Source organism: Drosophila santomea, chromosome 3R, assembly GCF_016746245.2.
Source record: "Drosophila santomea strain STO CAGO 1482 chromosome 3R, Prin_Dsan_1.1, whole genome shotgun sequence".
In the NCBI taxonomy this organism is placed as follows: domain Eukaryota; kingdom Metazoa; phylum Arthropoda; class Insecta; order Diptera; family Drosophilidae; genus Drosophila; species Drosophila santomea.
This window is the reverse complement of record NC_053019.2, coordinates 14,160,074-14,187,723: the sequence shown is the minus strand read 5'-3', so window position 1 is coordinate 14,187,723 and position 27,650 is coordinate 14,160,074. Positions and strand designations below refer to the sequence as shown.

The following is a 27,650-nucleotide window of genomic DNA, read 5'->3' as shown; positions in this document are numbered from 1 at the left end:
CAATCCCTGATTTAAAAGGCTGAAACCACTTGATCATACCTATGAAATACAAACTATCTTTCACTTTCGGAAGGGAACCGAGGCAGAGTATTTCGAGTGTTTCTATAATTGCAATGTAAAATGTAGAGTATTTCGAGTGTTTTTATAATTGCAATGTAGTATGTAGTTAATTTCTCCCCAGGGGTGGCTTTTTCAACTTGGCTACGCTGCCTAGATCAAGTGGCAAGTGGCCCTTGCGGCCAAGTGCCCTTTCCACTTGGCTCGAAATTAATAACGTTATTTTCGCATTAGGAAGCAGCCATGACACGGGCAGTTATGAGCATTTCGCGTAATTACGGCAATTATAGTATTCATTTTACCCACCGACTTCGGCTGAAGTCCGGAGGCCCTTGAGTACTGGCGATTTTGACAACCCCGACGATCGATGGCATCGAGGGCGATTAGCCACTTGAAGATACGCGTCAGTTTGCAGCGCCCCAAGTGCCACAGCACGTTGCAAGTTCGGGTCGCAATTTCAAAAGCGATTATGCTAATTGACCCAGTGAGCAGTGGCTCTTCCTCTACAGAAGCCAGCGACACGGCGCAATTTGATGAAATTAATGCCGCAAATTCGGTGTACTTTTTGCAGCCGAAAGGCCATCTAAAATGGACACCCTATGGAAAATGTAGGGCCTCGGCCAAATTTGCATGGCAACAAAATATAGAGTACAATAAATATTTAAATTTTATTGCGCCCCTCGGCCAACATCCATCAGTGAAATGGAGACCAAGAGCGGGCGAAAAAAAGTGAAAGAAATAAAACTTAAAAGCGTTAAATTTACGAGCCAACTGGGCAAAGTGCTCGACACATTTACGGGCCAAACATGGCCGGACCAACTCTACGATTGGTCTTCTTGGTCTGGAAACTCAAGTCGGTTTTTCATTTTCTTTCTGTTCTCACGAGCGATGCGGGGGACGGGGGGGATCCGCTTCCATTTCGCATGCGCGCGCATTTAAATTCACTTCCGTTTTTGCCGCAAATTATTGTGAGTGTGTCTGTGTGTGAGTGTGTGTCTGCATTTGAGTGCTTTGTGGGCTGCCATAAATTCATAACTTTGTGGAAAATCATAAAAACAGAATTTATGGCTTAATTATATATGTACACACTACTTGTGAGCGAGGAAAGAAGAGCCAAGTGCACAGTTGGCCTCAACTCGCGCATTTCATTTTCTTCATTTCACGCTGATGATTAAGTGACGCACACACCCTCACAGCCGCCTATACCATTCAGTACTAATACTAATACAAGCGCATAGTACATATTTCAAAACAGCTTACAAATTTTAAATTTATTTAAAGTATCATCTAGTACCATACCAACTAATTATCACTCAGAACGCAAAGTCCCAAAATTATAATAAAACGAATGACACCTTGGGAGTTGTTTCTTGCAGCCTTTTTGGTGAATTTCCCAAATGGTTTCAGCGAACAACTTCAGGAGATATTTTTCTGAGTGTGGCAGCGCGGAGTTTTCGCTAGCATTTATGCTTAAATGCGATGCAATTGTTCTTAAAACGCTGCCAACCTGCACGCGATGATGGAAATCCTCAACGATTTTCATTTTATTCTGGCCGTTGTGTTTGTTGTTTTGACTGCGGCGGCTGTTGCTCATAACTTACAATTACGTGCCGCATTTTCTTTTGTTTCGTATTGATTTTTCGTTTTTTTTTCGCGTTGCGGCGAAGAAACAAAAAATTGGGTTAAGCTGTTTTGCATTTGCAGCAAGTCCACACGCGCCCAGATAGACGATTCCCACGATTTTTTCAGCCTCGCAGATGGGAGATGGCCTGCAGGAGGAGCGGGAGCAGCAGGAGGAACTGGAAGGAACAGGACCTGCAGACAGTTTGTCTATAAAGTTCTCCCCCGACCAGAAGATGAGAACCTCTTGCATAAAGCCAATTAAATTAAGAAATCTGATGCAGTCCGACGACAAAAACACAAGCACCAGCAGCAGCAGCAAAACAACGACACACAGAAATAAGAAAAAAAGGGAAAAATACAGAAATGAAATGAAATGATGCAGAAACGTGAATCACAGAGGAATCTCACTCCCACTGCCACTTCCATTCCGAACTCCAGTCCAGCATTTCAGCTCCATCCGTCTCTGTTGCTCCGTGCGGATGAGCCTGGCAATTGGTATTTTACAACAAACAGAGCTCGCGTTCAGCTTATTTAACATAAATCGAATGGCTACTGAAATACACCAAGTCAACCAGCCAGTCAGTTGGCCAGTCGTCTTATCTCCTGACTTTGACTGCAGTTCTCCTGGCTGCTGGGATGTGTGATGCACTGCACCCGAAGAAAAGAGGCGCTATTGCCAAAAACAAGTATACGCCACGTTGGAGTGCGGTAAAGATAATGGAATTTGAGAAATCATGACAGTAGAACAACGCCAATTTAAGATATTTTAAAACAAATCGGTTACATCCAATTTATATATAATATTTATATGATTAGATTCTATATTTTTATTATTATGTTTTCTGAAACCAAAGATAACCGAAAATCATTTCCTTATTAAAACGAATTTAATAGTATTAAGTGGCTCTCTTTCTATAGCTCTTTAATTAGTTATTTCTCCTTCTTCAGTTAGATATTTTTATTAAGGTACTACTTATTTATTTGAGCTTCCTGATACAAAATACTACTTTTTTCCCTGTGTCTCAGGTTGCTGCGCGAATTTCATTCAGTAAAGGCAAATGTAAAGCAAACGACCTTTAGAAAAATTGTTGAAGTCCGAGGAGTTGTTTGTGTCTTTTGCAAACAAATCACGACCCGCGGAGGAAACCAGCCGGCCAGCGAGAGGCCATCTAGTGGTAGGGGACGGTGAAGAGGGGATCTCAACCGATTTCACACCTCCTCCACAGGAAAAAAACAAAAAAAAAAGTAAGACGGACTGACCCAACTAATAAGAGTCAGCTTCACCAAAAAAAAAAAATGAAAAAAAAGGAAAACAGAGAAAACAGCAACTGCAACACCTCTCGACGGCGACAACAACCACATGGCATAATAAATAAAAGCCAAGTAGCTGCTGCTGCCTCGGAGTCTGGGTCTGCATTTTGGAGTTTGGATGGAGTATGGAGCTTGGAGCATGGAGCATGGAGCATGGCCTGGAGTCCGGACTCCAGCCACAGCAACAGCCACGGAGAGGCTGCTGGGCCCTGTGATTTTCACAAGTTGATATCGCAAACACAAAATGTTAATGAGCAATTTCGAGATGGTGCGAAGTGATTTCATTATTTAAACTTTTTTTCCTTTTTTTGCTTTGCTTAGTTTTTGCCTTTTTTTCGCTGTCTTTGTCTCCGGGATTGGACAGAGGCTGGTGCTGGGTGTTTTTTTGGGCTTTGGGCTTGGGTTTGGGGTAAGACTTTTATTACGGCTGCTCCGATGGGTAATGAAAGCGAAATAATTTTAATTGGCACTGGCACTGCCAGTGGCACTGGCTGGCAGCACTTTTATTTTGGACTCTTTCGATGCCAAATTAATTATTTCCTGTCAAATTAGTTTTGAGTTTCGGCATAAATTACGAGCGGCTCGCTATGAATATGCATTGCACTCAGGTTTCGCCATCGCAAAATGTCACCTGTCGAGCGATGTCGCGTTGGGTTACTTCAAAACATTGTTCCGCCGCATAAATTAAGGCCAGCAACGTTGATTAATTGGGTCGCGTTTGATGATTAAAACATAAATTGCAATGGATGCAGTAAACGCGGCCATGGATACAGCGACTTCGTGCCCAGGACGACATAAGTGTAAGCCAGGATATGAAAAGGAGCCCGTGTTAGGGTTGCATGGCACTAAAATTACACTTAATTAAACAACAAGCCATTAGGGATCCTCATTGTGAGGGGCCCCTCGCGCAAAAGTAAGTGGAGAAGGGCCCTCAAGGGGTTGCAGTATTCGAGGAATTTCATATGGGCACTATCGACTGATCCAGGGTCTGGCCACAAGATGTACCAGGATCACCTAATGGATCAAGGATATCAACCACATGAAACAGTAATTTAAATATGCAGAAATGGTCAGATAAGTCGCTATGAATACAGTTTAATGCGCATGGGTTTGCAGCACAAACTATGTTGTTTTAGTAACCAAGCGAATTCAGTCAAAAAATGTTTGAGTACCTGCTGGTTTGCTTCGTCCTGCTCATCAGACGCAGCTCCGACGGCAGCCTGTGCGCCACAAAGGTCATAGTGCGCGTGCCGCGGGACAAGGACATTGGCTTGATCTTCGGTGAGGTGCAGTTTCGATTCGCCGTGATTCCTTCGATTGACTAGTTCCAGCAGATCTGACCGTCACCAACCGCATTCGGAGTGACAAAAAGGAGACGCTGGACTTCACCATCGTCTCGGATGGGGAATGCACTGTGAACACGACCCATGGAGAGCAGGTGCACGCGATGGGAAGAATCTTTGGCGGGGATTTCGGCTCCATCGAACCGGGCAAGAGTGAAACTGTTTCCCTGGTGTGGCCCACTGTGGTAAGTGCATCATTGATTCTTACAGGTTTACAATTGCATTTTTCCTGCACTTTTCCTTTGTGCAGTCTCTGTACAACCGGGTGGGCAGCTGTCCCATTTTGATCTCAGCCACGAGTGCCCACGCCACGGATGCAGTGGCCACTGCGAAGCAAGTGCTGCACTTCGACACCCGCTTCGAGACCCTGGATCCGCAGAGCAACAAGCTGCGGCGGCGGAAGGACTATAAGGACTGTCGCAACTGGGACAAGGATTACCTGCGGAACTGCACACCGCTGAACTGCGAGGAGCGATACTTTGGGAAACGGAGCTATTTCAACGTGGAAACGGAACAGTGCGAGCCGGCGTCGGATTGCTCCGGTCCGGGGGAGTACTACGACATATTTAGCAACGAAGGCGTCGATCCTGGAAACTTCGTGTCCGAGGAGGAACTGGACCAAATTAAGCAAGGAAAGTTTGATTCCAATTTTTTGGATTTGCGGGCGCCTCCACCGGTAAATATTTTAGCTCCTTTTGATAATCAGTAATCATCACTGTATTAACAGTATATTCCATGAACTGGTTTTTAATAGAAACACTTTCTTAAACTTTAATATATCTTAATTGTTTTCTGCATGCATATACAACTATATCGATGCTCTCACACTACCGCCATCTTACGTGTTTGCCTTGAAGCTTGTATACTGCTTGCATCGCCCCCACGAGGGCAAGCAGTGTGTTCGTATGTACATTCCGTTGTGTGGGAAGCAGTATGCTAAAGTCTTGCCACATGCGTGAACATGGCGCCGTGGCTTAGTTGGTTAAAGCGCCTGTCTAGTAAACAGGAGATCGTGAGTTCGAATCTCGCCGGGGCCTACTGGAACACAACTTTGAGTGTCCCATAAACTTTTTTGCTTACATACACCAAACATGCTAAACAAGCTTATTTTTTAAAAACTAAATTGAATCATTATCATCTTACTTTACTTATGTAATTCCTGGTTTAGATTCCAGAGCCGAAAACCAATCAGGCACATCCCTACAAGAAAAAGAGCAGGAGACTGGCCACACCACCAAGGCACTTTGTCCACTCCAAGTCCACGAAGTCCGATGATTGCGACAAATCGCGTAAGCTGACTCTAACCGATTTCAATGACTGCTTTCAGCATTTGAAGGATGTCCAGTCGCAGCCTCTCGTAGAGTCCGCAAATGAAAAGAAAATCAAGAAAAAGTCGCCATTCGAGGTGCCTATGCTAACACAGCTCTATTACGACTGGTACCTTCCTTTAAGGACCGATAGCTGGGGCGAGGGCGGAGAAATCGGTGCCATAGGTGGCATAGGTGGCATAGGTGATCCGAGTCCCCAAAATGTCTCATCGGGATCGGAACCCCTCTTAACGTGGATTGGCAAACTGGATTGGAGGGGTTGGCTGTTCCTGATCCTCAAGGGAAGCTTTTTCGTGAGTTTGTGATGTCGGTGGCCGAACAATGTAAATTGATATTATACAATTGTTGCAGATCTTATTGCTAATTGTGTTTCAGGTTTTCGCCACTTTGACGGCGTATTTTCTTGTGTGCCTTATGGTCTATGGATTCATGGAAGTGTATAGCTTTTGGACTAGTGACGAGGCACCTGAAACTTTTATGATAGACTCCAGTTCTCAATCCACCGCCTTTAATCTTGTCACCTCAGAAAGTTTGATGTCCCATCGATAACTGAGTATTTAGATATTTAAATGTGAATGAATAGTTTATAAATATTTAATTTAATATTTTCCTCGCTTATAATTTTTTAAATTGCATTATTTCCAAGACAGTTATGAGTTTTAAGTGGGCTGACTTGTTGTGAAACTGTTACAAATTACATTTATATTATATGCAAATAACCAAAATTAAACTATAATTAAAGCTCTAGTAACTGAACCATTTAATGAAAGAAATAACGTCACTCCATAAAAAATTCAGCGTTTGTGCATAGGGAATACCCTAATCAAATAAAAAGCAGTGTTGCAAGTCGAGTTTGCTTCACACAAACAAAAACCATTCTCTTTAAATTTCTGATCGGCAAATCTTTTTAGTTTATTTATTTAATTTAATTTAACCAAATTCAAGTAAAATGGAAACCGAGGAGGAGCTCCTGTTCCGCAACTTCCAGCGCCTGAAGAGCTACATGTTCGACGACGAGAAGGTGTCCACCACCACATCCCGCGAGCAGGTGAGTAATCCCTGAATGTCGGTCAGGAAAAGATAAGAGCCTATTGGATACTTGCAGCAAAAAACGGAGGGTTCGGTAGAGAAATGCTTCGACCGCTTCGAGCAGATGATGTTCACCCACCCGCGCCTCACCCAGATCTTTCGGCTGGAGCACCAGTACTACCTGGACGCGATGCTGAGGCGACTGCCCTCCAATTACGAATGCCTGGACAGCAGTCGTCCGTGGTGCGTTTACTGGATCCTGCAGGCGGCCCAGATACTTAGCTTTAACTTCGACGACCAGACATTGGACCACGTAGTTAAGTTTTTAAGCAAGTGCGTTGTAAAGGATATTCCTCTAATAGCCATCCGTAATGCTAAATTTGTCCACTTTTCCATAGCTGCCGCTCGCCGACTGGAGGTTTTGGAGGAGGACCCGGACAGTATGCTCATCTGGCGCCCACCTATGCGGCAGTAAACAGTCTGTGTATCATTGGAACCGAGCAGGCGTACCGTGCCATCGACCGACCGACTTTGGTCCAGTTTCTGTTCAGTGTGCGTGAGTCGGACGGCTCCTTCCGGCTCCACGTGGATGGGGAGACGGATGTGCGTGGCGCCTACTGCGCCATCTCCTGCGCCAAGCTGCTAAATCTTCCCGAGCCAGTGATAAAGGAGCTGTTCGCCGGCACTGGCGATTGGATAGCCCAGTGTCAAACATACGAGGGAGGATTTGGCGGTGCCCCTGGTCTGGAGGCCCATGGTGGCTACACCTTCTGCGGAATTGCCGGCTTGGCGCTGCTCAACGAGGCTGATAAGTGCGACAGGCAGGCTCTGCTCAAGTGGACACTGCGCCGTCAGATGACCTTCGAAGGCGGCTTTCAGGGGAGGACCAACAAACTGGTTGATGGCTGCTACTCTTTCTGGGTGGGCGCCACCATTCCCATTACACAGGCTACGCTATCCGGCGTCGACCAGCAAATGGAGCACAGCCTGTTCGATGTGGAGGCCCTGCAGGAGTACATCCTGCTCTGCTGCCAAAAACAGAACGGCGGCCTTATAGATAAGCCTGGAAAGTAAGGGATTAATGACAGCTTTGTGATATTGTATCATATGAAATCGTTATTTTCAGACCACAAGATCTCTACCACACGTGCTATACCCTAAGCGGCGTTTCCATTGCCCAGCACTCGGAGTGTGCCAACAGCCCACAGGTCCTGGGCGACACCATTAACGAGCTACTGCCCACCCACCCACTCTTCAACGTCCCACCAAAGTCCGTTGCAGCTGCCCGGAGCCACTTCAGCAATTCCAATGACACAGAGTTCTCAGGTAAAGACAGTCCCTGCAAAGAGGAGAGTTAGGTCTTCAGGATAGGAGTGCGCTGCGTAAGGTGGAACTTTTACTGAATGGTGGTTTACCTTTAAAGAACTAAATTTGCTTTAATAAATTACTCTTTGAAATATAGTTTTTCGCTCTTAATATGAATGTACTTATATGGAAAAGGAATTGATTAAAATGTGTAACGTTTTCTAAACAATATTTATATGTCAGATATTTTCGAAATAAAATTATTATGTTTGCAAATAAATTAATTTGTGACCTACTTGCTTGTTATATAAATAAGAAGAAACAATTAAATTCTACAATTGCGGCATTAGTCCCGAATAGTCATTATTTTGCCCGATATTGTATTTGACCACGTTTTCGTGTGAATGGTTAAACAGGAATACTTGCCGTAGTGAATGGCATCTTGGGTCTGATTTGAAATTGCGGCTTTGTTTTCAAAACATTTTAATTTTTGATGTTCTCCAGTCACAGGACATTGAATCGTAGGACGCCTGCTCAGGGTATTGACCGGCGGGAGTACATCGGTCACCTGGTCGATGAGTATTACACAACAACCAACATCGGTAACGCCAGTAACTTATCTTTTTTTGCAGTGTGTACTGATTTTCGGTTTTCATTTTTAGAGGCCCAGCAGCAGGTGACTGCTAATTTGGCCAATTTTGCTTACGATCCGATCAACTGGCCACATCTCCTGGAGGCGGATGCCTTGGAAGTATTCCTGGCATCGCTGGAGACGCAGGATCAGCTATTAAAAGTGCACGGGATCGCGGCATTGTGTAACCTTTGCCTGGGTACGCAACCATCTAATTTTCAGACCTATCTTGTTGCTCATCTCATTCTTTTTGCAGACAAAACGGCTGCCCAATTAATCAGAGAACAACTAAAACTAATAACCGGCCTCTTTGTGCGCACTGATCACCCGGAAATAGTGCTGCATAGCCTGGCGCTCTTTTACCAACTCCTGGAAATCGGTGAGGTAGACCGGGATATTCTTCTAAGTCCTTCAGTGCTGAGGACGGTGCAAGAGTGGCGGGTCAAGGCTCACGATGAACGCATCGTTAGACTTTGTCAGTTGTTGCTGCAAGATTTCGCAACACGCACCGAGATTGTTGAGCTGCAAAATGCTTTCCCAAACGTTTCGACCGCTCAGCAGCCGAGCCCTTCAGCAGGTACAAGTGGTTAAGCGGTTTTCCCAAAGCGACTTGGAACAGTTTGCCCAGTTCACCGGCGACCACAACTACATCCATAGCCTGGAAACACCCATCGAGGAGCGCCGCGTTCACGGAGCCCTGCTTAACGCGGTGGTGGCGGGTATAATGGGTACCCAGCTACCAGGTCCGGGCACCGTGGTTCTAGAGCAGAATTTCAAGTTTCTAAAACCCTGTCGCATTGAGACTGACACCCTGGTTACCGTACGCCTGCTCCAGTCTCGCAAAATTTCTACCGTGGAGTACGACATAAGGCAGAACGACGAGGTGGTGTTCGCCGGCAGTGCCAAGTTGCTGACTCGCAACCGAAAAGACTAGCATTAGGTTCAATAAAAATGAATGTTAAAATATTTATTGTACTACTTCTTTGAGGCCCGCTTGCCCTCGCCCTTCTTGGGAGGCGCCTTGCCACGCAGCTTGCGCAAACGCTTCATCTCCTCCTTGAAGTCCTGGTGCTCATCGCGAAACAGACCGTAGTCGCGAAGGTTCTTCATCAGCAGGTGCGTCTCCACGTGCCGCGGATACCAGTTGACCACGTAGTCCCGCTTGTGAATTGGTTCCTCCGAGAACATGCGAACCACCTGGGGAAGTAAGGACCAAACTTGATTACATTTTCATTAATACATTTATCGTGGGAGCACACCTTCATGGATTTCTCGTTTGTGGTGCGAGCCACCTCTCCGAAAATGCGATTTGAGAGGTAGTTCATCCGGCGAGCATACTGCGTGCCGAGCTTAATCAGCTCCGTGTACTTGTGGGACATAGTTTTTATTAATTTGCTTTGCTTTTCGTTAAATAGACTGAGAGTTTCTAAGTTTTAGTAAATTGCGGTTATGTCACGAAACAAAAACAAGCGACAGCTGATTTCTTATGCAGTTGGCATTCACACAAAAGGCTAAATTAGGGGCATTTCATAAATTTTAAACCTGTATAGACCGTTAAATATATTAATATACAAAAAAAAATTGAGTTTATTTTCCACTAATTTAAATGAAGATTGAAATTTATATGAAAACCAACTAGTAAAGCACATTTTGAACATTTTATAAATGAAATTGATTGGAAAAACGGAAAAGCTTGTTTTAAAGATAAAAAACATATTTCTTCCCTACATCCGCTCTGGTAATTTTTCATAATTTTTTCAGGATGAACTAACCACAAAAGAAAGACAAATATAGATCGCTTGAGGTCAAATTAGTTTTTATTTAAAATGAAAAGGTATTAGAGTGTGTATCACCATATACGTCAATTGGAATAACAAAGTTTTAGCAACAATCTAAGCATAAGGCTCCTCCCAATGTAATACTAAAATTTCTATTCTAGCTTAGACCGTCTCTATGGCTCCCCGTCGCCTGCCCTCCGATCCTCCAGTGGCCTCGCTTCCGTCGCCCCCGATAAAAGATGTTTCCTCGGAGCTCCGCGCTGGAATCACTTCACGGGGCAGACCATTTAACTGGCTTAAGAGGGCGTTAGTTCCTCCCAGGGATGCCTCACGTGGTGAGCCGCTGTGCCCCGATAGCTGGTCGTAGTGGAGCACCCGGATGGGAGTGTGAGAGCGAGAGGCGGGCGAGAGTTTTCCCCGCGAGTGCGGGCTGTTGTTACGTGAGTGCTGGAAATCCTCAAGAGGAATCTCCTCCGACCTAGAATGAGAAAATATTAAACATTTATTTATATCTTGATTGGCTGATTAAGGGCTGAAAATGAGTTTAGTTTATAATTAATAATATCAACTACATCAGTATAAGTACATGAATAAACACATAGAATAACAAGGACAGATAAATTTGAAGAGTGTAATACGTGCTATTCGGTGTTTATTTGTCAAAATAATACGCAAGTTATAAAAATATATGAAAAAGGATATCTCTATACATAGTTATACAAAGTGGTATTACGAGCAAACTTAGTCGATCTTACAGGATTTGTTAAGTATATCTTAATAAAATTAAGCCGTCCTAAGAGCCAAATAATCTAACAAATTTTGAGAATTATGTAAACAGTATAATAAATGAATCTTGTTAATGTCTTGAACGAAATTCAATTTAAAAAAAAAGAAAAACTAGTTAAAACACTACAATACGTTTTAGATATCAACTATAAGAACAACCACTCCAAGACAACAAAGCTAACGAAAATGTTTCATTGTTACCGCGGCCTGGGCATTCTAGGGCTGCTCTCCCGCGATCGATTTCCAGTACTTCTGGGCTGGGAGTTTTCCCGCGACTGCGAGGAGCTGTGGCTGCCCATGCTAACACTGGGCGAACGCTCCCGATCCGAGTGATCGGCCCTAAGATTCGAGCCCGAAGTTGAGCTGGGACTGCGGCGTCGGGAGCGGCCAGCGCTTTCATTTCTAATTCTGCAGGAAGACGCACAGATGAGGATGGAAATGAGGAACATGAGGACACACCGACTTAAACTTACCCCTCGATGGATCGGTTGGGGGCCATCTGGGTTCGACTAACCCCAGCGCTATTGCTTCCACGCAGCACCGCTGCAAATCCAGGCACTCGATTGGACGTGGAGAACATGGGACGGTGGTGGCCGCTGCGCGAGCTGCTGCCACTGCTGTTACCACTTCCGCCGCTACTGGATGCGACCATGGTGCCACCAACAGCGTAGACGGGAGAGTCCATCTGTCCAGGAATCTCGATGAGCTGAGCTATCTGGTACATCTTCTTCTGTCGCGCCTTGCTGCGTCCCTTTGTCAATCTCTGCTTGGCAGCCATACAACGAATGTGATCGTCGAACAGGAACTTGGCCGAGAGCAACGGAGTGCGGTTATGAGTGACTCCACCCCGGTGCACGGTGATGTGCAAGCAGCGCGAGTCGTCCTTATCACCCTGCACCTCTACGTCCTGCAGAAAGCCAACGAACTTTGCCACACCCCAGCCTAATAGCTTTGCATCCGGTTCGACGAGAATGAGCTGTAGTGCGTCAATAACAAGGAAGCGTCTTTGCTTGGTGCTGTCCTTAGCCACAACGGTGCAGGCAATTAGGTCACTATTGTCTGTTGAGATTGAGAATGGTTAGCCCAAATTTATGCATCGTCATATGGGCATACTTACTTAGGTCAAGTACGTTCTCCACCTGCACCAGATTGACTACATTGGTTAGCGGCAACAGTGTTTCTTTTTCATTCAAAAACTTTTGGCACGTGCGACGCAGCAGGAAGTACACGCGAATGGCCCGGCGGGCCTTTTCCACCTCCCCACAGGGAAGGCGTCGCGTAAAATTGATTCCCGTAAGGGGCGTTCCCGTGGGAGGCAGTAGAATGGTGGAGTCCATGCATAGAAATTCCACGTTCAGTTGCGCCTTTCGCATTTCGTTATATTCGTCTTCGAACAGGTCAAGAAAGATGTCCTCCGACTTGTAGAAGTTGCGGAGGACCACCATCGACTGGTTGCGGGCGCTGAAGAGCAGATCCTGTTGAGCGGCGGTAATGCAGCGCGAATCATCCGAGCTGGACCGGGTGAAAGTGACCAGTAGCTCCAAAGCAATCTCAACGGTAATCAAGCGAATGCGGGACGCTTTAAGGAATAAAGTTTTTCATCAAAGAGCTATAACCGTCGTTCGACCGAGTTTGAGTACATACATGGCTGACTGGACTGGGTGATGATGTTTAAAAGATGCTCAATCAAGGCTGTCTTATAACTGAAGGCGCCACGCGTTGACTTTGCCAGAACGTGCTCGAACCACTCATTTTTAATGCCTGTATGGAAAGGTAGACAAAATATTTATTAAATAAACAATGGTGGATGCATATGATTGATTAGTACGGGAAGTGGACGAGTTACATACCATCTGAACGGATTGGGACATGTACCAGAATGTGACATTTTCATTACACACAAAGAAAGCAACAAGAATGAAGCAGAAATGGGGTGAACAGAGCAATGGAAAGTTAAACAACGTTAGCCAAAAATAAAGCGCCAATAAAAATTTATGGAACATCCTCATGGACCTTACCTCGATTGTGCGACATTGCATAAATGAGGCACAGCGACAGCAGGGCAAGGTAATCGTTCTCCGCGCAGTCCAAAGCATGGAGGACCGTGTCTAAAAAGGGGTTGGCCATCTCTGCAAAGTCGGCCTTCGTTGAGGAAGATGACTTCTGCAGCAGCTGTTTTTCCTCATCAGTTATGTTGCGCAGTTTTATCTGCTCCGCTTCGATGGCATCTGATTGAGAGTCAAGTTCCGTGGTGGCTGGAGAAGAGGACTCCACGCCACTGTCCTCGCTGAGGGCATAGCAGGATGAGCTGGACTGACCGGTGACGGTATCCAAAGCCTGCTCGAGACTCTCGTTGGGCTCGCCGAAACCAGGCACAACTACCTCGCGGTGCTCAACGTATGAATTAAGAATCTCAGCCGCACCTTCCTTAAAGACGCTGTGGTTACCGTTGAGGATCACCCATGCAAGAGCGTGCACTAGGGGGGCATGAGAAACCACCAGGAAGACCAATGAGAGCAGGAAAAGGGCTACGATGGAGCTTACTCGCGGATTGTGCATCTCCTGAATGTCGATGTCAACATTGCGATTAAGAACAGCAGCTAGATTCTGGGTAACCACTGCCAGTGAGGGCGGAGGCGGAGCTGGTGTAAGTGAGAATATGTACAGAGGCACAAATAGCTTATGCAGCAAGTGCTCAGTTAACACCGCGTTCAGATCCTTGATTTCCAGCAGAAGAATGTCACTTAAATAATGCAAGTGATCCAGGTGCTCGGCCACCAAATTGGAAAGCTTTTGATTCGATTGATGGCTGCGGATGAATTAGGAATTCAGTTATATTCAGTTATATAATAATAGCTCTTACTCTATATCTGTGCGGACACAAGTGTCTAGTTCCAGAATGTGTTTTCCGATGAACCAGACCAGATTACTGAAATAGGGAGCAGCCGTTCTAGGGACAAAAAAAAAAATTTAAAGGAGCTCTCATAACTGAAGATAAAAGCCTTACTTGTCCCGGATAAAACGCAACATGCTCGGGTTTTGAACCTTGTAGACATTTAAGGAAATGGTGCGCACTGCAATTCTCACCATGGACTCGGGATGATTGAAGAATTTAATAGCCTCTGTGTACAAGGGAAAGTCATTTGTGTGCTGTAAGAAAATGTTACATTAAATGGATATAAAGATTTGTTTAAGGTAGTGCAAACCTCATTGTAAAAGAAGTGTATTGTGTGGGTGTTCAGCTTTAGACTTAGCGTCTTTAGAAAAAGAATGTAATAGCCCATTACATCCTCGTCGGAGAAGTCAAACTTGTGCACCATGATGGAATTTACATGGTTGTTGCTCAACAGATAATCTGCAACGTAAAGGAATGATTACGTTGAGTGTACTACAAAATTTTTGGTGATAGGACTTACACAGGGACGTCTCGTTACGTATGTTCTCAAAGAGGATGTTGAGAGTCTGTAGGAGCTGCACGCACACGAAACTCGAGCCTCCACTCTTTTGCCGCATTATGTGCAAGAAATATGATAGCATATTCTTCTCCAGAAAGAAGCTGTTCAATGCAACAACTTGGAATAAAGTTTATTACTTTGAGATGATTGTTACTCACTCAAACACCAGAGAGTCATGCTGATCGCCCCAAATCAGGATCTCTGCGATGCAGCGCAGCGACTCCACCAGCAGGCCACGATTACTTTCCGACACGGTGGTGTTCTTCTCCAGGATGCTGTACAGGTACTTAAGGTGCTCCAGCGACAGGCGGTTCTTGGGCCGCCCGCCCCAGGGTCCGCCAAACCAGCTGCGACTTCGGAACATGCTAGCAACTCGGATGGAATCAACTGGCTGCGATCCGCCTGACTGCTCTCATATCAGGGTACGGAGGATTGAGGGGGCGCTGTTCTCTCGGATCTTTGCATGCACCGTTGCCCACGGCCACGCCACTGAATTGGCCCACAATAAAGGGGCACCTAATGCTTGATATGGCACGAATCTAATTTTGTAATTTGCGAATTGCGATTTTTCCAACAAATTGCTCTTCTTCTTCACGGGGAACACAAGTGTCACAGTCAGCTGTTGCTTCTGCCCAAGCCAATCGTTATCGGTATCGGAATAACAGAGATGACAAATGGCGATTTTGTTGTGATAGACTAAAAACTGCGACTTGATCTTGTCTATTAGAAATCCCTCAAATTCCCACATAGAAAAACAATTACATTATTAAAAACATTTAGTGAACAAGACAGTAAAATGCGGAACAAACCTAATATATTATTAGCATATCACACCATGCATTTTATATTAAATAGATTTAGTTTCATATCACCTCCAACTTTTTAGAATGCGTACGCATTTGTATATTCTATTGAGGTGTAAAATGTACGATTTGCTACTGCTTGTCTGTTATTTTACACATAATCTTTTTTTTTTCTTCTGCGGAGCATTAACTAGCTGGGTTTTTGGTTAAAGTTTATGGAATACGAGCCCGTGTTGGGATCCTGTTGCATTTGAAAATTCTGTGTAGACAGCCCGAACGGTTTGAGTATCATGTTGCCCAGGTCCTTTAGGCTGGACATCATCTCGTTTTTGAGCTTCTCGTTGCGCTCGTTAATAATGGGCGGGAGGCGAACCTGAGCTTCGCGAGCTTCCTGCTGCCCGGGATCGATCTCAATAACTTTTTTGTAGTCCTCCAGGGCCTCGTCGGGCTTGTCGTCTTGTTCATAGAGCTTGGCGCGCCTGTAGGATGTAATTAGACTTTAAATTACAAAATCAAAAGTGGAATGTTGATGGTAGACCTCAGAAGCGCCCTCACATACTCCGGCCACAGTTCGATGGCCTTTGTGCAGTCGTCGATGGCTGCTTTGTTGGCTTCCAGCTTAATCTTGGCAGCAGCCCTGTTCCCGTACAGCACTGCTCGCTCCTTGGGGCTGGTCGACGGGCAAATATCCAGAGCTTCTGTGTAGGTCTTGGCGGCGCCTTCGGCATCGTCGTTCTTAAACAATTCATTGCCTTCAAGTTTCAGCTTATCGGCCTTTTCTTTGTTAGCTGCCAGCTGCTCTGGGCTGAGATCCTTCTCCCGTTCGCGCAGCTCCTCATTGGATAGCTCGGAGTCCACAGTCGATGGTGTCGCAATGGAATCTCCGCCAGCCGCGCCCTGCTCCGAATCGTCATCCAACGCCAGCTGGTTTTGCTTCTCCACGATCTCATCCACATCCTTTTCGCTCTGCCGCGTGCTGGTGACCTCTTTTTCGGTTATCTCCTCGCCGATCGCGTCCTGGAATTCGTCGTCACTGTTGGCGTTGTCTGCCATTCTGTTGGAAATAGATCCTTCTAGGTTTTACTAAAGATTTCGGCTTGTTGAGCAGCAACAAATAAAGCTCCTCATGCTAACGATAACTGACTGTGTCTATCGATAACACCGCGCTGTGCAATGTTGAAAAAGGTCAGTTTTTGATTAGGTACTTCCAGAAAGTAACAAAGTACCTACCATGCGCAGATCATTTTTAAATCAAATATTTTAAGGATTAACTATTCTATATTAATATATTTTGTCAAAAATGTTAAAATTGTATTTTTTTAAGCTGCTTATTTTGGTGACCTAGGTACGGCATAATCAATACAGATAAACACTTTCCAACACTTCTGCTTTGGCGCTTTGACTGCTGGCCATGCGAATTGGTAAGTCCGAAAAATATGGACGTAGGAGCTTATATTCTGAGTGAATACATCCCCGCCAAGCCGCTGGTCGGAAATCTGGAGTTGTGCTTTACGGCCGGAGAGCAGGTCAGTCAGAAGCTACTGTTGGAATAGGCTTTTCAATCATATCTTTGTAGACACCCACCGAAGCATGCGCCCAACTGAAATGCGGCGATGTTTTAAAGTTTCCATTCGCCCGCTTGGATTCCCAGCCAAGGTCAGTGAAGATAAAGGAGAGCAAGGTGCTCGTGGCTGCAGATAAGGCAACGGCGACGAAAAGTGTGGTGGAGCTGACCCTGGAGTCCACGTTTGACTACCAACCCGGGGACACCATTGGCATTTTGCCTACTAATAACCCGGAACAAGTGGAAAGCCTGCTGTATCGGCTGGAACTGTTAGACCAGGCCGACGCCACTTGCCACTTGAAGATAGTGCTCAACTGCGCCAAGAAGAATGCAAAGCTACCCGCCCACATTCCACCAACAACTACTCCCCGGGAGATCCTTACTCACTGCCTGTCCCTAAACTTTGTTCCGCAGAAGCAGCTCCTCAGCGCTCTGGCCGGATTTACCAACGACGACAAAGAGCGTGGTTTCTTGTCCTGTCTATCTTCTAAACAGGCCACCGAGCACTACCAATCGCTGATCTTAGAAAAAGGTCTGCTTTTTATTGATATTCTTGAACTGTGCGTCAACTGCAGGCCATCACTGGCCTTTCTGGCAGAGCATTTGCCACGACTACTGCCGCGACCCTACTCAATTGCTAGTAGTCCTTTGGAGGATGGCAATCGCAAACTCCGCGTTATCTACTCGCTGCTCAGCGACAGACCTGGAGTCACAACCAGCATGTTGGAGGCGGCTGCGCAGCAAAGTAGTCCGGAGCATCCAAAAAAGGTGGTTATCTACCCTCGAATAAGCAACCTATTCCGTTACACAGAGCAGGATCTGGGTAGCAATCAAATACTTATTGCAGTTGGCACAGGTCTGGCGCCCTTTCTTGGATTCTTAGCCCACAAGGAGGAGCTTTTAAAACAGCAGTCGCAAAAGGAAAGTGGACATTCCTGGCTATACATTGGCGCCAAGACCCCAGAAGCCATTCTTAAGCGTGAACAACTTATGGCCTGGCAGCAATGCTCGTTGCTGGAGCGCCTACGGATGTGTTACTCGCGAGGCGAGTCGCCCATCTATGTGCAACAAATGTTGCAGGAGGACTGCGAGGATCTGGTCAAGTTCCTGATGAAGCCGGAGACTGTGTTATACATTTGTGCCGATGGCGCCAAGATTTCGCAGTCCATTGCAAGTGGCTTAGGTCGGTGCCTGCAGAAGGCTCTGCATCTTTCGGAGGACGAAGCTTCGCAGCTGTTGAAGGAACTGAAGACGCAGGGCAAATATCGCGAGGATGTTTGGCTGTAATAGACAGATCTTAGGTGCAGTCAAAGTAATAGCTTTACGAACTTTGCTTTTTAATACATTTATATATTAGTCGTTTGTATATTTTCTTACTGAAAGTCTGCTTTTTAGTTTGTTTTGTGGTTTTTTATGTACTGTCAGGGTCCTTTATTTTAACAATTAAAAATAAATCTAGCCGACGAATCCAGTTGCACAACATCATTTGCTATTATTTTGACTGCAACCCCAATGTAAATAAATTCAAAACAGAATGTTTTGGTCGAATAAGTAAATAACGATATATTTAACAACACAAAATAAAAATTACAGTGCAAGGTAAACTAAATACATACAATTGTGAGGGGCCATCATCTTCAATGATCGAAGTGAATGGGGACTACGAGTACTAAATGGATTTGGGTCTGTGTATAAGGTTGACTTAAGTGGTAAATTGCAAAATAAATCTAAGTAATGGTAGAATATAGATTACGACTTAGGTTCCAAGCAAACTAAACGTGTGCACATAAAACATAAAACGTATAGTGGGGTTTGCTCTTTGAATTTAAGCGATTGGTAAAGCGCTAATGTATCGTTATGGTTTCTCCGCTTCTTTAAATATCTAAATCTTTTTATTTATTATAATGTTTATGTTTATTTTGGCAAGTCGTGTTGACCTTGCACAATAATATGCATTTTGTATTTTAACTACGTTTACGTTTAATTGAAATAGAGCCAATTTTTTTAGTGTATATTAATATAATTACGAATCGATCAAAATTGATGTCAGCTTCTTCTTTCTCCTATTCGTCTCTTTACATTTGCAATAAAAGTTGCGTATAAAAAATTATTCTACTTTTTGTTGTTCTTTGTTTGGTTTCAAGACTTAAGTTTCATTTTACATTTACGTTTTTAATTGCAAATTTTGCGTTCGTCTTAAATGCGTTTGCGAATATGTAATGTCGGGTATGTTTCGGTTTCCAAAAAGGCCATCTAACCCCGCTCCTACTGCCCCTAAATACTATCCGTTCGTTGCCTTGCCTAATACTCATTTAAGCTAAACTAAGAAAATCAAGAATATTTTCGATTAATAATTAAGCTCTTTAAAAATTATGAATGCATAATTATAGGCCAAATATTGGGATCTCATTTCGTATATAAAATTTAACTATGAACCGATCTGCAGCAGCAGCAATCCATTTTGCCTATTAATATCAAAATTGCAAGTAAAAGACAATCCCTATCGGTAAGTGTATATATAACAGATAAAGAAAGCTAACACCGGCTGGCGGAAGATCCTTGAATGTACTTTTTACACTCGCCTTCGTTGTGTTTTAGTAAAATATCTTTCGAGGCTAACGACTAGCTACAGACATACTTTTCGCATAGATCTTGTGGTGGGCAATAGCATAAGATATCAAACTAAGAGGGTAATGGAAAAGAAAGGTAGTTAAAACCATGTTGTTCTTCAATATATACTCTCCTGCAATTGGCATTGCTTGTAATTCCCGATGGGACTAGGTTTAGTGTACGTATACCACTTCTATATGATCTATATAAGCCCTCTGGGGACCTTCTCCGTTATAATATTTCTCTTTAGCTTTGACACACACATTACGTCGTTAAATAACATCTCTATTGTGATAGGGTTCTGTTTAGAATTACAATTACAATTTTCTTTGTGCGTATGGCAAAAATCTTCAGGGAAGGAACAAGGAAATATTTTTTAATCTGTTCTTTTGTGGCGTTTGGGTTAGTCTTACGTTTGTACTAATTAAAATGGAATATCAAACATTTATACCTATGCCTATCTCTCAATCCCATCCACACTGCGAATATCAGCTAATATACATACAAGCTCTGTCTAGCTGTCTCTAATTAGTTATCTGTTGCATTGATATCTGTATTCTATGGGAAATGCATAAATTGTGGAGATAATTTTGCTTTTGCTGGTGTGTCGTTTGCTGCTGCTAGCTCTAGTCCTAATGGCACTTGTTACACTCATTTCGACTTGCTATATTTATCGCCTTAGCTTTGTTTTGTTTTGATTTTTTTTTTCATTTGTTTTTGTTTTTTGGTAATTTACAACAAGTATTGCATGTTCTCTGTTAGGGTTCGTTTGCACTTACTGACTACGACGAATTTTATAAAGAGTCGCATAATGCTGATTTGATAAAATCGCTTAAATCACAATTATGTATATATACGGGTATATAAAGAGTAATCAAACTTATGTCCCTACATTTAATAATACAGTATCTATATCATATGTGCGTGTTTGTGTGCGTTGTTACATATACATACATGAGTGTATGCGCCATGTACGAAATAAGCTAATTTGCCATAGGACAATCTAATCTAAGCGATAACCCCGCCCCCCTGCCGTCGATGAACTGCTCGAGCGATGCGATATGGATCCACGGTTTGGCGACGGTTTCCTTCGAGTTTTCCGGCCTCTGCTCATCTCTCTGCCCTCGCTGTCTCGTGCTGCAAGAAAAGAGATAAAATCCTATGGTTAATTATGGTTGTCAAGTATTCAGATAGGATTACGAGCTGCACTGTCGAAGAGTAAGGGGGCAAACAGAAAGTGCGATGGCAAATAATTAACATCATCGACCTCTAATAATTGTCATCGCCATGAAATTCGTTTATGGGCCCAAGAATGTGCAATCATGGGCACTGAAATATATAAATGGACTTGTATATTGTAGACTTTGATGCTCGCACTTAAATGTGCAACGAATACAAAGTATGTACATTTAACATAAAACAATTGTACTTGCAGTTGAGAATATAAACATATAAATCGCACATCTGATTTCGTGACGTCATTAATATGCATGGTGAAAAGCTGTATTAGCAAGTTACTCATTATTTTTTATATGTTATAATTTATTGCCAAGTTTTTAGAATGAGGGCAAAACACACAATTTGTTCGGGAAGCGTAAGTCAAAGTGAGCTAATCAAACAAATGTTTCCTTATCGGCGAACCCCTTATCACCGCAATTGATACAACCAGCTGATAGGTGGCCAAAGAAGGCGGTAAAAATAGATCGTTACACTCACGACAGGTGGAAGGTCCTTGGGTTAAGGGGGGTCGAGGCCAGGTGAACTGCACATTATTATTAATAATGCACAATCAAATCCATTTAATGGCACCCCCTTCCCTTTTTAATATGTTATTTTGGGAGGTATCTGCATAATCTTTTGGCGTCATTCGCCCGTTTTGTTTGACCGCCTCCCCCGCCTAGATATCTCTGTTGGTGAAAAGAACTATTGTTATGCCATGAGAGAGCGGAGCACGTCAATTATCAGCACAATAATTGGTTATATTTATCAGCATGTGAAGCGGCACCCGCTCCAAAGTCACGCTTCGGTTTCAATGAAACGCGGCTGTGGAGCTTTTTCAGTTTTCCCCACAAATTTCCCTTAGCGAAATCAGAGACGAGTCGAGAAAATCTAAATGCCCAGGTCAACAATAGATTTTAAGTAATACAAATTGCATCTTATAAACTAAATAATAGTTTTCAGTAACAAAATCTCGAGCTAATGCAGCAATTTCTTGCTGTGCATCTTATTATAATCTTCTCGAACTAATAAAATCGTGTTCCAGATGAAAAGGGGTCGAAAGAAGTTCACGTGTGGTTCGTGTACCAATGCCTGCGAACATTACATTGCAATCCACTGAGTCGCTCCGCAAAAATATATATTTTTATTGTAAGTGTACTTGCACTGAGTACGTGTATGTGAGTGGATGAGTATGTCGCAGGCATTGGAGACTCTGACAAAACATGGCAATCGTTGGCAAATGTTACTAAAGCCACTGGATTCGGATCGGATTCATTATAAAACACAACTTTGCATTGTTGGCTTGCGTGATCAGCGCAGGGGGAGGTGAGGTCGTTTACTAAATCACCCCTCCTCCTCTCAGCGCTCGATGGGAAAAATAAGTCGCTGGCGCAAAGTAATGAATGAATCATCTAAAATTCCGCATAGCTACCAACCAAACAACAACTTGTGCGGTTCAGTTCAATAAACGAAACACTCACTCACACACGCAGACGAACAGCCGAAAAACCTTTCGAGCAAGGTGAAATTATCATTCGACGGCGCCATTCCAAATCGAACTATATGTGAGTGGTTTAGTCATTATTTCTGGGTCTTGGTCTTGGGGCGTCGCTAGACCATTTTCAAATATCTCTGGGGATTCACGAGGCCCTTTCACTCACTAACGCACAACTGGATGCACAGAAAGAAACCACTGTTTTTTTCGATTGAATTTTAAGTGTGGAATAGATAACAGTGAAAACATAATTTTAACACTGACTTATATTTTGCAAGTTGATATCTAATAACTAGTTTATGATGTGGGAACTGAGCATGTTTCGCAGATACTCATAAGCAAACGAATAATTTGTTTTTATTAGGAATTATTCAAAGAGTAAGTAAGTATTTGTTCAGTGCGGCCAGCTGTACTTTGCCCCAAGATCGAGGTTCCACGCCCAGAAGCCAGAATGGAAAACGAAGAAAATGTTTCAGTTTTTGCGAAATTCCTGAACGTATCCCCCTTTCTCCCGTCTTTCAGTACTTCCAGCATTCAAGATTTCAATATCCGCAAGTGAGCAGAACTATCGCAATCTCTCACTCACTCTCCCGCAAACGGAAAGCAAAAGTATGCGCCAGTAATATAAACAAATAAAGAGCCTAGAGATCCGGTAGAAGTTGGAGAAGAGACCAGGTCCGGATCCAGAAGGGGTTTGCAAGGAATATTCCCCTAATATTTTGGTAAAAAGACATAGGCTATGAAAATATCTTTTAATTATACCAACAGTTGTCACCACATTACAAATGTAGCTCCGCTAAAAAATTTGACTCGAGATCCGCTCCTGGAAAATGCAGAGCCAGTGCATCACAATGGAGGGGAAGAGTGCCAAGCCAAAGTGGGAGTGGGAGAGGGTATAAATAGCGCAGCCGAGTCGCGACGTCGCCATCCCCCCTCTCGCTTACTCCTGCCGCAGAAGCAATTAAGTTGAGTAAGTGGGAGGGCGACCAAAGATGCAGAAGAACCAAGGAAGAGTGAGAAAGGGGGGAAGAGCCGGAGAACCGCCATCAGAATCAATTATACACACTCTCATTCTTTGTGTTACACACACTCACTTTGACTTTGACTCCACTTTCGCTCTCTCGCCACCCCATCTCTTGCGCTCTCTCGTAGAACTTTCACGATCTATTTTTTTTTTTGGCTTTGCTTATCACGTTGGAAATGGACGAAAATTGTTCTAAGAATTTGATAAATTCCGCTCCGGTTTCTCTATAGCTGGGGGAACTACAATAGCACTTATACAGCATGTTGTACGCGCCTGATAAGGCCAATACAAATGCATTTCGCTGCGCGTAGGTGTTTTTGCTGTCTGTGTGCCTGAATTAAAGTTTTCTTTATTATGATGTATGAATATTTTTTGGCCAGACAAAGCGATATTCCAAACAGGAAATGCGAACGAGCGTGTTAAATTGCGTACTGAGTTGTTGTTTGTTGTTACTGCCGGAGCGGCTTCTTTCTTTTTCTTGCTTTTTTGTCCATTGTCAGTTTTCAATGGTATGGTTTGTGCAAAAACTCCACGTAGTAGACGTAATAGATGTCCAAACGAATGAGACATAAACAATTGCACCGCTAGGCAAGTAGCGGTGTGTGCTCTCAAGTAGGAAAACTCAAAACGTAATTTTTAGGGAAAGAAATTCATGGAAAATGTCAAATTTATATCTTTGATGGAATTTTTAAAATCTTCGAATTTTTTCATTTAAAAATGTTTAAATAAAAATATGATAATCAACATAAAACTGAAAACTGTGTGTCTCATAATAAAGCAAAATATTATCAAACATTTCCCAACTATGGTTGAATCATAATACACAAAGAATATTAAATATTTGAGAATGAAAAATGGGATTTAAACATAAATATAAAAGTGACTCATTTGTTGGACTCAATACGAAAGAATCTAAGACACAAGGGAGTAACCGACCTCTGGTCCAAGTCCGATTCATTGATGGATGACTTTCTAAACTCATATTGAGCTGTCTGCCACCAAATCATATATGCTTTATAGGGCGTTGCAAGCAATTGACCGCGTTAAAGATTCCCTTTCCTAGGTATAAAAGAAAAAAACTAATCAGACACAAAAGCCTCGTGCACTCCGCAACCTTGATCGAATTTAATCTGTTGTTCGAAGCGAAGCCAGTTACTGATTAAAAGTCTTGAGATAGGCAACTATCGCTGTTTTGGGTCTAGGTCTTTGACAAAATTCAGAGAGCGCAGTGAACGAACCCATCGGCCAATAAACCGGCATCTTCTGTTTCCACATGTGCGATTGCGAAAAGGTTTCCGTTGAAATGGATATCGTTTCGCTTGAATAATGAGCTCGGCCAGATGGACTACCTGGGACTTACCTGTTTCGAAGGGGAGTTGCCGGGTCCTAGTCCTGCTCTCGCCATTTCTACGGTTGTACACACTACAAAAACTACGATCAGCATGTTCCAGTTCCAGTTCCGGTTTCGTCCACACAAAACAAATTTACATTGAAAACTCATTATACACACGGGGCAGATCCCGAACCCGATCCCGATTCCGCTTCCGATCACGCGTAGAGCAGCCTTGCCGTCCGGTGATTGCATAGCAACTATACGTTGCGTCGGAGCACCTTCTTGGCCGCCTTGATGTTTGGCACGAGGGCCTTGACCTCGCTGCAGTCGTTGAGGAACGGATGGCTGAGCAACTCGTCGGCAGTGGCCCTTCGGTCCACCTCCACCTGGAGGCATCGGTCGAGGAAGTCTTGGAGGTTAGGACTGAGCTTGTCCCAGCTCTTGATGTCTGGCCGACCGTTGGCGGCGATCAGGTAGAGGGCGCGGAGCGGAGTCTCGTATAAATAGGGTGGCTGGCCCTCAATCATCTCGATGGCCATGATGCCGATTGACCAGATGTCCACCTTCTTACCGTACTTCTTGCGCGTGACCACTTCGGGCGCCATCCAGTACGGCGTGCCCACCATTGTCTGGCGCTTCTCATCTCCCTCGATGTTGGCGCAGAACCCAAAGTCCGTCACCTTAACGCTGCCATCCATGCCCAGCAGCACGTTGTCTGACTTGATATCCCGGTGGATAATGCCCTTGGCGTGCAGAAAACTAATCGCGTAGAGCGTCTCGCGGCAGACGCAGGCAATCTGGCGCTCCTTCATCACAGTCTCGGTAACGACGTCAGTCAGCGGGCCCCCATCCATGTACTCCATGACAACCCATAGTTGGTCTTCGGGCTCTAGCAGATAGGCATCCAAGAAGTTCACCAGATTCTTGTGGTTAAAGTCCTTGAGCACCCGGATTTCTGTGAGTATGAGATCCTTTGAGGACTGGTTCTTCATATCGATGGTCTTGACGGCCACCTGCGATTCGTTCTGCAGATCACCGGCTATGAAAACAATGCCGGATGCGCCCTTGCCCACCTCCTGGGTGGTCTTGTAGCGTTCCCTCGGGTCATCTGGATTGCAAATGTTCCGCAGCTCCACGTAGATCTCGGCGTCGGTCTTTTGGGTCCTCTTCTCCTTGGAACGGCGCAGTATCGTCTCGTCGGGATTATCATCCGCTCCAGCATCCTGGGCACCGCCGGCAGGCTTGATGATGATGGTGTCCGTATTGATCTTGTGCTGATTGTCGGAGTCCTCATCGCGACGAATATCCGAAGTGCGTGAGAACTTCTGTGTGACACGAGGTTTGGGCTTGATTTGCGGCTTGGGCGGTATGGTGTGGGGTGACTTCTTGGGCGGTACTGGAGGGGGCTCTTGTGGCACGGCCTTCAGCGTTTCGCGGTGCTCCAGGTTGGACTTGAGCTCCTTGAACACCTCCTCCAGGGCGTCCAGTGGCACCGTCGACTGCTGGCTGCTGTCGTTAATGCTGCTGCTGTTACTATTACCTGCAGAGGAGCCACAACCGCTGCTGCTTTCCGTCTCCGTGGCCGTTGAACTGCCATCGTCGTCGGATTTTTCGGGATCCTGAGACTTGTGCTTGTTTTTGTAGTTAACATAGTTCTCTATCTCCTTGGACTCCTCGTGGATCACGTCCTCTGTGATGAAGGGCTTGAAGACCTCGTTCTCCTTTTTCTTGATCGAATAGTTGTAGTATTTAACGGCATGGTAGGCGGCATCGGGATTCTTGTCCTGCTCATCGCGAGTGATCTGTGAGTTCATCAAGCGCACCCAAGGCGCTGGAAGCCCTTCCAAGTCGCCGGTTTCCTGGTTGCGCGACACATGGAAGTGTCGTTGGAAGTTTGTGGGTGCACCGATCTCGGAGATCGATCCTCCATCTCCGCCCTTCTTTTTGAACCACTTCGTGAAGCTCATTTTCCAGCGGCTTTCTCTCTCTTTGTGTATGAAAGTGTGTGTGCGGGGGGATTTTCTTCAAATGCGTTTAGTTACGCTCGACTTGGGAAATTCTAAACGCTCGGCGGATTTGTTGTTGTTTTGCGTTCGGTATTGTTAATGTTACTGTTACTCAAGCCACCACTCTCGCTCTCTTTCTCTCTCTCACTGAACCAGCCGTGAGTCATAAACACATGCACAAGCACGCACACTCGGTTGTTCGGCCTGCGCTTTGGTGTATGTGTGCGAGAGCTCTTCTTATCTCTAACTGTAGCTGTAGTTTCTTTCGCTTTACGAAAACGCAGAAGATTTTCACTTTTTATTGGCCCCACTTGCTTTGCTAATTATTAATTTAGCTACCTTAATTTATTCAGCAATCACCAGTTTTCAATTGCTCAACACACAAAGGCGGACGCGGACACAAACACGCACACATCTCGAAGTCGGACACAAAAGGAGTGGCCGTCGCAGTCTTGTTCTTCCAGTGTCTGTTGTTGTTGCTGTTCTTACGCGGGGCCGAAAACTCCCTTCCCGTATAGTTTTTTGTTAGCCCTTCCAGGCTTCCATGACTATACGGAAGTTTATTGTTGATCTGGGTTTCTAAACAGCTTTCAGAGCACCACTCAAAAATGAGTTTTTAATAACTTCTTCGCTTTTTCCCTTTGCTTCGCTGCAATTGCACTGCTGCACTCGGCCGCTATTGCTGTCGCACTCGCACCAGTTGTGCCAATAAATGCGAATCGTATACGGTTAACCCTTTATTTTTACTATTAAGCCTACGTAGCAGTTAATTCCCGATTTTAAGCTGCTCTTTGCGTTGCAATTTGATGTTTTTTAGTAAGAGCACAAAAACATCAGCGCGTGTGTAAATCTTGAAAATTGCAGACTAAGTGTGACCGCAGCTCAGTTGGCCAAGAATTCCACTGTGTGACCTTTTGCTAAAACATCGATACAATTTTCGGACTATCGATG

General features: G+C 44.5%; 8 protein-coding genes and 1 non-coding gene across 16 annotated transcripts; 5 read left to right on the top strand and 4 right to left on the bottom strand.

Annotated features, from left to right (window-relative positions):
- Positions 1 to 4,142: 4,142 nt before the first annotated feature.
- LOC120452307 lies at positions 4,143 to 6,327 on the top strand. Of its 5 annotated transcripts, none has more exons than XM_039636454.1 (5): positions 4,143 to 4,272; positions 4,326 to 4,519; positions 4,585 to 5,010; positions 5,503 to 5,985; positions 6,038 to 6,179. In XM_039636454.1, exons 1-4 carry the CDS (start codon positions 4,152 to 4,154, stop codon positions 5,965 to 5,967), a joined length of 1,206 nt encoding a protein of 401 aa, XP_039492388.1. In that variant the 5' UTR covers positions 4,143 to 4,151; the 3' UTR covers positions 5,968 to 5,985; positions 6,038 to 6,179. The 5 variants fall into 5 exon arrangements, with proteins under 5 accessions (XP_039492388.1, XP_039492387.1, XP_039492386.1 ...); XM_039636453.2 differs by having other exon boundaries at positions 4,152 to 4,272; positions 5,503 to 5,955; positions 6,038 to 6,298; XM_039636452.2 differs by having other exon boundaries at positions 4,152 to 4,272; positions 5,503 to 5,955; positions 6,014 to 6,298.
- Positions 5,298 to 5,371, top strand: Trnat-agu. The gene has a single exon. It is a non-coding gene; the product is annotated as a tRNA-Thr (tRNA).
- A 180-nt stretch (positions 6,328 to 6,507) lies between the features above and the next one.
- On the top strand, positions 6,508 to 8,276 carry LOC120452308 (protein farnesyltransferase subunit beta). The gene is made up of 4 exons (XM_039636457.2): positions 6,508 to 6,710; positions 6,768 to 7,024; positions 7,090 to 7,761; positions 7,818 to 8,276. Exons 1-4 carry the CDS (start codon positions 6,612 to 6,614, stop codon positions 8,047 to 8,049), a joined length of 1,260 nt encoding a protein of 419 aa, XP_039492391.1. The 5' UTR covers positions 6,508 to 6,611; the 3' UTR covers positions 8,050 to 8,276.
- Positions 8,277 to 8,448: 172 nt separating this feature from the next.
- On the top strand, positions 8,449 to 9,593 carry LOC120452310. Its single transcript, XM_039636460.1, has 4 exons — positions 8,449 to 8,598; positions 8,659 to 8,826; positions 8,884 to 9,092; positions 9,181 to 9,593. Exons 1-4 carry the CDS (start codon positions 8,490 to 8,492, stop codon positions 9,559 to 9,561), a joined length of 867 nt encoding a protein of 288 aa, XP_039492394.1. The 5' UTR covers positions 8,449 to 8,489; the 3' UTR covers positions 9,562 to 9,593.
- Positions 9,580 to 10,110, bottom strand: LOC120452309 (28S ribosomal protein S33, mitochondrial). The gene is made up of 2 exons (XM_039636458.2): positions 9,887 to 10,110; positions 9,580 to 9,824 (listed from the first exon to the last, which is right to left on the bottom strand). Exons 1-2 carry the CDS (start codon positions 10,004 to 10,006, stop codon positions 9,603 to 9,605), a joined length of 342 nt encoding a protein of 113 aa, XP_039492392.1. The 5' UTR covers positions 10,007 to 10,110; the 3' UTR covers positions 9,580 to 9,602.
- A 316-nt stretch (positions 10,111 to 10,426) lies between these two features.
- On the bottom strand, positions 10,427 to 15,266 carry LOC120453809 (protein CLEC16A homolog). Of its 4 annotated transcripts, XM_039638683.1 has the most exons (12): positions 14,805 to 15,265; positions 14,608 to 14,747; positions 14,398 to 14,546; positions 14,199 to 14,341; positions 14,055 to 14,141; positions 13,210 to 14,000; positions 13,042 to 13,044; positions 12,836 to 12,952; positions 12,309 to 12,770; positions 11,665 to 12,250; positions 11,393 to 11,599; positions 10,427 to 10,883 (listed from the first exon to the last, which is right to left on the bottom strand). In XM_039638683.1, the coding sequence occupies exons 1-12, from the start codon at positions 15,008 to 15,010 to the stop codon at positions 10,568 to 10,570; spliced, it is 3,207 nt and encodes a 1,068-aa protein (XP_039494617.1). In that variant the 5' UTR covers positions 15,011 to 15,265; the 3' UTR covers positions 10,427 to 10,567. The 4 variants fall into 4 exon arrangements, with proteins under 4 accessions (XP_039494617.1, XP_039494620.1, XP_039494618.1 ...); XM_039638686.2 differs by lacking the exon at positions 11,393 to 11,599 and having other exon boundaries at positions 14,805 to 15,266; XM_039638684.2 differs by lacking the exon at positions 13,042 to 13,044.
- Positions 15,267 to 15,521: 255 nt separating this feature from the next.
- LOC120453812 (tetratricopeptide repeat protein 1) lies at positions 15,522 to 16,610 on the bottom strand. The gene is made up of 2 exons (XM_039638690.2): positions 15,988 to 16,610; positions 15,522 to 15,928 (listed from the first exon to the last, which is right to left on the bottom strand). Exons 1-2 carry the CDS (start codon positions 16,500 to 16,502, stop codon positions 15,640 to 15,642), a joined length of 804 nt encoding a protein of 267 aa, XP_039494624.1. The 5' UTR covers positions 16,503 to 16,610; the 3' UTR covers positions 15,522 to 15,639.
- Positions 16,611 to 16,787: 177 nt separating this feature from the next.
- Positions 16,788 to 18,498, top strand: LOC120453811 (methionine synthase reductase). Its single transcript, XM_039638689.2, has 2 exons — positions 16,788 to 16,975; positions 17,026 to 18,498. The coding sequence occupies exons 1-2, from the start codon at positions 16,886 to 16,888 to the stop codon at positions 18,298 to 18,300; spliced, it is 1,365 nt and encodes a 454-aa protein (XP_039494623.1). The 5' UTR covers positions 16,788 to 16,885; the 3' UTR covers positions 18,301 to 18,498.
- An 822-nt stretch (positions 18,499 to 19,320) lies between these two features.
- LOC120453810 (serine/threonine-protein kinase PAK 2) lies at positions 19,321 to 27,583 on the bottom strand. The gene is made up of 2 exons (XM_039638688.2): positions 24,721 to 27,583; positions 19,321 to 20,760 (listed from the first exon to the last, which is right to left on the bottom strand). Exon 1 carries the CDS (start codon positions 26,658 to 26,660, stop codon positions 24,951 to 24,953), a length of 1,710 nt encoding a protein of 569 aa, XP_039494622.1. The 5' UTR covers positions 26,661 to 27,583; the 3' UTR covers positions 19,321 to 20,760; positions 24,721 to 24,950.
- Positions 27,584 to 27,650: the final 67 nt, after the last annotated feature.